The sequence below is a fragment of the Theobroma cacao genome, chromosome 3, assembly GCF_000208745.1.
Source record: "Theobroma cacao cultivar B97-61/B2 chromosome 3, Criollo_cocoa_genome_V2, whole genome shotgun sequence".
In the NCBI taxonomy this organism is placed as follows: domain Eukaryota; kingdom Viridiplantae; phylum Streptophyta; class Magnoliopsida; order Malvales; family Malvaceae; genus Theobroma; species Theobroma cacao.
Genome location: NC_030852.1, coordinates 5623828 through 5632549, shown reverse-complemented (window position 1 = coordinate 5632549; position 8722 = coordinate 5623828). Strand labels below are relative to the sequence as shown.

At 33.2% G+C, this 8722-nt stretch overlaps 2 protein-coding genes across 2 annotated transcripts; both read right to left on the bottom strand.

The window, feature by feature from the left end:
* Nucleotides 1986-6695, bottom strand: LOC108661126. The gene is made up of 6 exons (XM_018117011.1): nucleotides 6676-6695; nucleotides 5906-6258; nucleotides 5632-5781; nucleotides 5409-5496; nucleotides 2492-2658; nucleotides 1986-2352 (listed from the first exon to the last, which is right to left on the bottom strand). Exons 1-4 carry the CDS (start codon nucleotides 6693-6695, stop codon nucleotides 5444-5446), a joined length of 576 nt encoding a protein of 191 aa, XP_017972500.1. The 3' UTR covers nucleotides 1986-2352; nucleotides 2492-2658; nucleotides 5409-5443.
* LOC108661127 (prostaglandin E synthase 2-like) lies at nucleotides 2192-4116 on the bottom strand. Its single transcript, XM_018117012.1, has 4 exons — nucleotides 4088-4116; nucleotides 3735-3829; nucleotides 2492-2658; nucleotides 2192-2377 (listed from the first exon to the last, which is right to left on the bottom strand). Exons 1-4 carry the CDS (start codon nucleotides 4114-4116, stop codon nucleotides 2192-2194), a joined length of 477 nt encoding a protein of 158 aa, XP_017972501.1.

Sequence of the window (8722 nt, the reverse complement as noted above, 5' to 3'; positions counted from 1 at the left end):
TAAGAGTTTATGTCTTAGTGAAATACAAAAATAAAAACCTTGTTACACACTATGTTGAAAAAAAGTTGTTACACGCCATAATTAAGGTATTTAACTCTAAGAATTTATGTCTTAGTGAAATACAAATATAAAGATCAAGTTACACACCATGTAAAAAAAAAAAGTTGTTACGTGCCATATTTAAGGTGTTTAACTCTAAGAGTTTATATGCTAGTGAAATGCAAAGATAAATACTAACTTACACGCCATGTTGTTACACATCATGTTTAGATGTTTAACTCCAAGAGTTTATATGCTAGTGAAATACAAAAATAGAAATTAAGCTATACGTCATGTTTAAACCATGCCATATGCAATAGAGTTATTATACGACAAGTGCATTAGAATTGTTATATGTAGGCATGGCATATAATAACTTTGAGCAGTGTTCTAAGTTATAGATTTTACCTATAACTTTAACCCATCAACTTCGAAATTCTATGATTATATATCAATAAACTCCAGAACATACATTGATATCATCTCTACTTTTTAGTTTGTAAATAGATGACAATATGATGAGAAATAGAAAGAGAAATATGGCAATAGTGGTGATGGTGGTAAAATTAGAAAGAGTTGGATGACGGGAATAGAGAAATCATGAGCATAACAAACGAATGCGGGAGAGAGAAATTGGTAAAATTAGAGAGAGTTGAATGGCGAGAGAGAAATCAAGAGTGTAGTAGACAGATGCAAAAATTAGAAAGAAAAATTGTAATAAATGGTTTAATTTGTCTGAAATGGTTTCAAAGGCATTTTTATCAAATCATGACAAAATTTTAATAAAAACAGTTAGCTTTATTTTGAAGACTATTTTTGAAATGACCTTATGAAGTTTACCATTTCTCATAATTTCCTCAATTTGTTTTCTACTCCAGTTTATTTGGGGTCATGATTTGAAAGCTATTGAAAGTCGTGGAGTACTCAATGTGCAATTAATGTATTGATGGTTTGATGTAGTAATTTTTCACTTTTTGCTAAAATTAATTGTGATTGATGGATCATCACACTATATTGATATCATCACTCATATAGTAATTTTTAAATCAACAACTGAAACTTAACCCACGAAAATAAATTAAAAAAATTTAAATTTATTATTTTGTTCTTTGAAACTAACTTACCCCATAAATTAATAAAACAAACTTAATTAGCCCATAAACAAAACTTTCATAACCTCTCCAAAATTCTCAAGTTGAAAACCAAAAGAAAAAAAAAACACAAGGATAGTGTTAAAACAAGAACACGAAGCTGATAAGATCGAAGTTTTGTAAGAAAGGAAAAAAATTTAGAAAAAAGCCAACAGCTGAAAAATGAAACATTAGTTTAACTAAACCAAAAAGAGAAATAAAGAAAAGGAGATATTATTACATGTTTTTTTTTTATTCTTTCCTATAGATAGACATAAATAATAATTATAAATGATTTTTGGGGTTAAATAATTTTTGTCATAGCAAATGATTCGTGAGTCTAAAGGATATTGGACAAATATACCCTTCTATTCTTTGAAGTATACAAACCAATAGCTTGAGTGTTTTGTCCAATTGATAAATGATGCACCGGAAGGAGAGGAAAATTTCTTTCCCTTAATGGTAACAGAAGCAATAACATAATTTTCAAAAATTACAAATATATAATACCATTTTTCATTGACGTACCTTGAAAATCTAGAGCATTATATTTTGAGGAGACACGGTTTGTAAGAAGACGGATTCTCAAGGATGAGTGAATTTTTTTTTAATTAAACAAACAAGAGATATAAACATTATAAAAAGTTTTTGTTGTCTTTTTATAAAAAATTAATTGAAAATTTAACACCGTTACCTTTTTTAGAACAAAAATAAAACACAGTTTTATGTGAAAAAAATTAACCTTAAAATGCTACGTGAAAAAATGTTTTTAATACAACAAGCAATCTATGTGAAGTTTACCCTGCAATAAAAGAATAAATAATTATATCTTATTGTAGGAACCTCCACTAAGCATTTTCTAGGGTGAGTTACCAGGCTTGATTTACACTTTGAATTCTTTGTTAATGCATGTTAGTGCCTTTCTAGACCATGTTAATGCAGGTGAGTACTACACATTTTCAGAAACTCTTTGTTGTTGGCTACAGATGCTGTAACACAATCGTTGCTGTAAGCGCATTGTCTTAAGCCTTGATCCTTGATAAACCTCCAACCACTTCCTCCATTCTAGAGTACCACTCCCCAATTCGAGTGTGTCCCACCACATCTCTACCAGAACTAAGGTTACGGCTGAATCTTAGCGCCCCAAAGACAGCAAGGTCAGCTAGGTTAGGCTTAGACCCCCCTACACAAATTGAACAAGGCAAAAGCTAAGAGTTACTCAAGGGCATAGGATATAGAAAAGCAATGCTCCTATATAACACTTAAGATAGGTTAACAAATTGATCTCTGAAAACTATATTCACTGCATATAGAAAACATACCAAGAAAATTCCACCATTTAGAGCATCCACCCATGTTTCTGCTGCTTCATATAAGAGACCACGTTCATCAGTGATGAAATATAACTTCTTTAGAATCTTGCACATCAAATACACAGATGAAGCTATAGCATATTTCGCTGTTATCTTCTCAAGGAAGCAAAAATCACCTGCAGTTAGAGAAGAGAATAACATGAAAATCAAGATTATCAGCTGGAATCTATGTTAATGTTGCTTGAATAGAAAAGAACAAACTACAGAATGAAACATAATTGATATGCTTATCAAAAGCATTGTAACTAAAAATTACTATGAACACAGCACAGGTGTGGCTGGCTCAAAGGGAGCTACATATAGATACTACAAATCCATGCATTTATTTACCATTGCTAGTGATGTAGTCAAAACACTCACAAGCCTCAGAAGTGTCGCAGTATATGTTTAGGGATAAGACAGGCACCAAGTGGTTGTCAACCCACCTACATCACTGTTTCCCTATTATTCGACTCTTATTCTCATAATTCCACTATTTTCTTAGTCTCCCTTTCTCAAATCAATAGTAAAATGAAAAACACCAAATGTAACCTGGCACTCTCTGTTGAGGGTTGGTTGACCCAGCAGCACAAAAGTTCAGGTCACAGAGAAGACTTTCAAGGTTATGCTTAAGAACATCACCAAAGAAACATAGTGAGGAAGGTGGTGGTGTGGACAGCAAAAGGAGTTAGACATGACTAATCCCAATTATCTCAATCAAAGCATATTTGGTACTGTTTCACATCTTCAATTTCTTATTCCTAAAATCTGACTGTAAAAATTTTATCTGAAATACATTATTGGGAATAGTAAAGTTCCTTATTTAACAAATATTAAAACAAAGGCAAGTGATTGTTTAATTCTCAAAAATGAAACATGCTTGTATTGAAAGCTTATTGACCCCTGAAATGTTGCAATTTGTTTGGCAAAGTACAGAAGAAGTCATAGGCATATTATAAAACATTTCAATTAATGTAGATATAAGGAAACCTAATAAATTGATGATTCTTATGATTCATAAATATATAAAATTATGTGCACACCACTTATTAAAAGATCTGCTATATACAACACAATATTCACCTAATTATTCCCTAACTTTAGGGGTAAATGAATCAAGCATTGTAACTAAAAATTACTATGAACACAGCAAAGGTGCAGCTGGGGCAAAGGGAACTATGTTTAGATGCTATAAATCCATGCATTAGTTTACCATTGCTAGTGATGTGGTCAACTGACTCACAAGCCTCAAAAGAGTTGCGGTACATGTTTAGGGATAAGACAGGCACCAAGTGGCTGTCAACCCACCTACATAATGACAACATTATTAGTGCATCAAAGATGACAAGGCAATTCTAACAGCAGCTAAGTCACAAGGAAGACTATGAATTGCAATGTTACAACAAAATTGTATCAACCATCATGATAAAGTAGGAGATCATCAATTGATAGCAAGTCTGAGACAGAAGAAAAAACAGCATATGTACGGTAATGTACAGACACATAACTGTTTCTACAACCATGAATATTTGCATCTATGCTCATTACATATATCTTGATATATACCTAGCAGCTCTGCTAAGTAGAGATTTCATGTTTGTAAGCATGGGACTCAACTAACAAAATAATCTATACAAATTATTCTTGTTTGTGTAAGGGTAGGCATTGAGATCAACTGGCAGCAACACGATATTATTCAAGAAAATCTAATAATGACAAATTTAAGGGGAATGCTAGATGCAGGTGCTCCCAACAGTTGAGCAGTTAAGAGGCCCATGTAATCTCACATATTAGATCGAAACTTGTCAACCAAAATTCCAATAAACTTCTTTTTGTTTTTGTACAGGAAAAGTCTAAGTTCTTATCTCAAAGGAATTTTCAGAAAACTAAAATGCCCTTCATACACTCTATTATAGAAACATGGTTGACCTGATGGTCTTCTAAAAGTATACCAATTTTGGCACTATTTTGAACATATTCATGATCAATTTTATCTCAATTAGTTTCAAAATTAAAATTTATAAAAAAACTAAGTCAACAGCATCTATATCTAAATTTTTCTCGATAATTTTTGCTGAGCCGAATAAATATTCTTAAAAAGAAATAGATCAATATTATATAAATAAAAGTAGAATAAAAAGATTAGTTACAATTGAGAAATATTTTGACAGCATCAAAGGAAACTCAATTTCCAATGGATTTAGATATTAAATTATTATATAATTTACTAAATATAATTTTTCCTTAAAATCAAACTTTATTTTCTTTATTTTTAGTTTATACATAGATATTATGTACTATATAGACAAGTTATAAGTAGATTGATAGATACCATTCCAGGGAAAAAAAACAAAAGTGATAGATACCCAATCATGTTTAAAATTATATGTAAATGTGATAAAAATACAGATGAAATAATGAAGATAGTATTGGCACCTGGTATCCCAAATTGAATGAAGGAAAAAGAATTTCTAATAAACATGGCACCAAAACACAAAGAGGATATATCAGTCTCTATGCCTAGAAGGAGAATTTCTCTCCTTATTTTTCCCACCCAAGTTAGCTTTCTGTCCCTTTTAGTTATGTTGGGTAGTTTGGGCCTCAAGGCTTTGAGAATTTGTCCTTATCTTTGAAGAGAAAAAGGCTTAAAGAAGTCAAGCAACTTGCTACAAGAAGTTACTAGCATCTACATAAAAATGGGAGATTATATGGCTCATTGAGAGGATAGGTGTTGAAAAGCACCCGTTGGGGTGACTAGTGCCCCTAGCATCCCTCAGATTTTAAAAATTATCAGCTGATACATAGAAGCCCCAGAGAACAAAGTAGATTAAAGAATTAAGAGCCAAAAAGAAAATTTCACACTGCAAATCACTAAACAACGCAGTACCCTCGCCACTTTGTCTCTTCATCTTCATCAGCACCTCAACTAATCGTTTTCTTTGGAAGGACCTTTTCAGCCAATTTGTCAATAGTAGCTGCATATTCCACATGCCAGTTCAATCAATCATTGCAACAAAAGAGTTTAAATGAGTCAACAATGTAAAAGAAATTGTTATTTCTATTACAGCTAATTATCACTATCCAACCAAAACTTCACACAAGCTACATACAGTTAGGACAACAAGAATCTGATGTGTCTACCAGCTGTTCACCATCGACCACGAGTAAAGAATTGGACTTCCACAACTTTGTATGGTATATCATAGTAAAGGAATGGACTTGCACGACTTTGTAAGGTATATCATAGAAGTCCAAGAATACTGAAACAGCAAGTACCAAATCAGCTCGTACTAATTTTAAACTGATTATTTTTGTCCCACAAAATTTTAATTGGAATGAATGCAATGAACGAACTAAAAAAGAAAATCAGCAAAGGTAAACTACCTCTAACTTGACTGGAAGCAGGAACGAACATAAACTGATTAAGAACAACGTCTTTTGGCTTGATCTCGGCTGGTGGCCGCTCCTTGGCGTAGACCGAAGCAGCGGTGGCAAAGACGACAACGCCGGCAAGACCGAGAGAGACAGCTTGAGCCGAGCTTTTGGAAATGGAACTGAGGACTGGGGAGAACCAACGCCGGCGACTGTAGGAATTGTTGGTTGTATTGCTGCAAAAGAGCGCTCCCTGAGGAAATGAGGCTGGAGGGCGGCTGCTCCTCTGTCGCGGGTCCTGGAGAGGACGGAGGAGGTGAATGAGGAGGCCCTTCTCATTGGCGATCCTATTGGAAAGAGGAAACCTCGGCGCGTGGTAGTTTTAGGAAAGTTTCCAGAGAGAGAGTTTTAAAATTGGAAGCGGGGGGTTTTACATTTCTTTTTTTTTTTTTTGTCCTTATGTTTAGTGCAAATTTCTTTTGTTTATAAAAAAATATAAACAAATATTTTTTATTATCCACACAAAATTTTTAAACTTCACAAGTAAATTAAAAAAATATGATATACTCCATTAAGTATATTTAAAAATTGATAAATTGATATAATAGATAAAAATTATATGACAATACTTTAATTTTATTTGTAAAATTTTAAAACTTTGTTAACAATCACAATATATCTTAATACATAATGAATCTTATTTACAGACGTCCCCATAGTTTGATGTTACGCACTTCACATCAGAAAAAGATGAAGTGGGTTTTGGATGCATAAACATATACCTTCCACCACCTATCATCATGTTTTTTGGGTTAAGAACGTGGGCTCGTGATTTATATGCTTACTTAAGCTATATTTTTAGAGTGTAAGGTCGTAATATTTGATATTAGAGCAGACCTGGATCCTCACTAATGTGAGGATCCCATGATAGATATAAGGGTCAAAATAGACTTGAACTAAACTAAGAGTATCTCTCCTTTATGGGTAAAGAGCTAGTGCAATGGGGGCATTGCATAATTTGATGGGGTAGAATGTTAAAGTTTAAAGTTGCAACATTTAGTATTAGAGTGGACCCGAATCTTCATTAATGTGGGGCTCTTATGATAGATACAAGGGTCGAGGTAGACTTAGACTAATGTAAGAGTCTCTCTCTTCTACGGGTAAAGAGCTAGTGCAATGGGGACGTTGCATAATTGAGTAAGGTAAAATTTAGAGTTTAAAGCTGCAACATTTAGTTTCAGAGCGGACATGGATCTTCACTGATGTGAAGCTCCCATGATAGTTACAAGGTTTAGGATAGACTTGGACTAGTGTAAAGTCCCTCTCCTCTATGGGTAAAGAGCTAGTGCAACAGGGGCGTTGCACAATTGGGTGGGATAAAGTGTCACGGATCCCATATCAGTAAGAGACAACATGAGTTTTTAGTATATAAACATAAGACTTTCACCACTTATCAAGCATGTTTTAGGGGTTGGGAATGTGGGCTCATGATTTATAAGTTTAATTAAACTCTATTTTCATAATTTAAAGCTGCACGAGATTGGGTTTAAGTTTTGGCTTGTGATACTGACACTAGGTCATTTGGTGTTTTTATAAGGATATTTTGGGCTTTCCGCATCTCTTTTCCTTTTGTTTTCTGTTCTTGGGGCTTGCCACCCGTGTTTCCTTGTTTCCCTCTCCCTTTGTTCACCGTATGCCTTTTTGTTGGCATTTGGTCACTTTTTTACTATGGTTTGTTGGGTATTCATAAGGTTATCTTTTGACATATTTTTTATCTTTGCTTCCAATTTACCTCTATCATTTGGGCTTCCCCATTCTTTGTGTTTCTTTTGATGAGTTGAGCTTTTTCTATCACGACTATGGTTGTTGGGATTTTCCTGGAAGTGGCTATGGTTGTAACTAATTTTATTGTCTTTAATTTCATTTCTCTTAGGTGTTGGAAATTGCAAAGTTTGCAAAAGAGTTCAATATTCCCATAGTACGAACCGATGAAGAGTTAGTGGCTTTTGTTAATGGCAGGCTGCAAAATCCTTCTCCTTTGGTTTTTAATCCTAAATGGAGCAAAGGGCAACCATAAGGCAAGGCTAGCAGATTTAAATATCCTTTGACTTTAGGCATTCAAAGACCTATGAGTGAAGAAGATATTGCCTTAATGAGTGTAAGTCAGTTGATGCTCCCATAAAAAAAGAATTATTAGCTATGATTTAATTTTATATATGACCTTCTTTGGTCTTTATCAAGTTCTTGAAGTAGGAGAACTCATTAAGACAAAACAAATTACTTCTAAAGGGCTTACAAGAACTTTTTTTGAAAAGATTAAAAAAGTATGAAGAAAAAACATCTCGATGCTATCTATGTTAATTTTGTCTAACAAATATTGATTGTTTACTATTAAAAAACTACGTACAATCCAGTACTTAAAGCTATGGTTACTTATATTGAAGATTTAGCTTACAAGTGAGCACAAGAAGTTGACAAATTACTCTCGAAAGGAGTGCATTAGGCACCTATAACAATTTGTTGCATTATAATTTATAATTTATGACTACTTGTCACCTTCGCCCTTAATACTAATGTTTTATTATGCATTGGCTCTCAACACATTTTTCCATAGCTACAATTAAAGTCATATATTTTGTTTGATAGAATTTTTTGTTATCCAATTTTTGTGGTTCGTCTTATGAGAAATCAAATTATTTACAGTTACAATCAAAGTGATATATTCAATGTGATTGAATTTTCTGATATTGAATTTCTGTGATTCGTTTTCTTCTTGCTTCTGGTTTTGTTTGTTTTCATGTAGCAATTATACCTAGTTGATAATTATTG

What these genes read in the sequence shown, in the direction of transcription:
- LOC108661127 (XM_018117012.1), bottom strand. Translation starts at nt 4,116, where the DNA reads ATGAAATCTCTACTTAGCAGAGCTGCTAG. An exon ending in CTACTTAGCAGAGCTGCTAG is followed by an intron (nt 3,830 to 4,087) that starts GTATATATCAAG and finishes GTCATTATGTAG; the next exon opens with GTGGGTTGACAGCCACTTGG. An exon ending in TAAATGGTGGAATTTTCTTG is followed by an intron (nt 2,378 to 2,491) that starts GTATGTTTTCTA and finishes AGTAACTCTTAG; the next exon opens with CTTTTGCCTTGTTCAATTTG.
- LOC108661126 (XM_018117011.1), bottom strand. Translation starts at nt 6,695, where the DNA reads ATGATGATAGGTGGTGGAAG. An exon ending in ATGATGATAGGTGGTGGAAG is followed by an intron (nt 6,259 to 6,675) that starts GTATATGTTTAT and finishes CCACGCGCCGAG; the next exon opens with GTTTCCTCTTTCCAATAGGA. An exon ending in TGCTTCCAGTCAAGTTAGAG is followed by an intron (nt 5,782 to 5,905) that starts GTAGTTTACCTT and finishes TTGCTGTTTCAG; the next exon opens with TATTCTTGGACTTCTATGAT.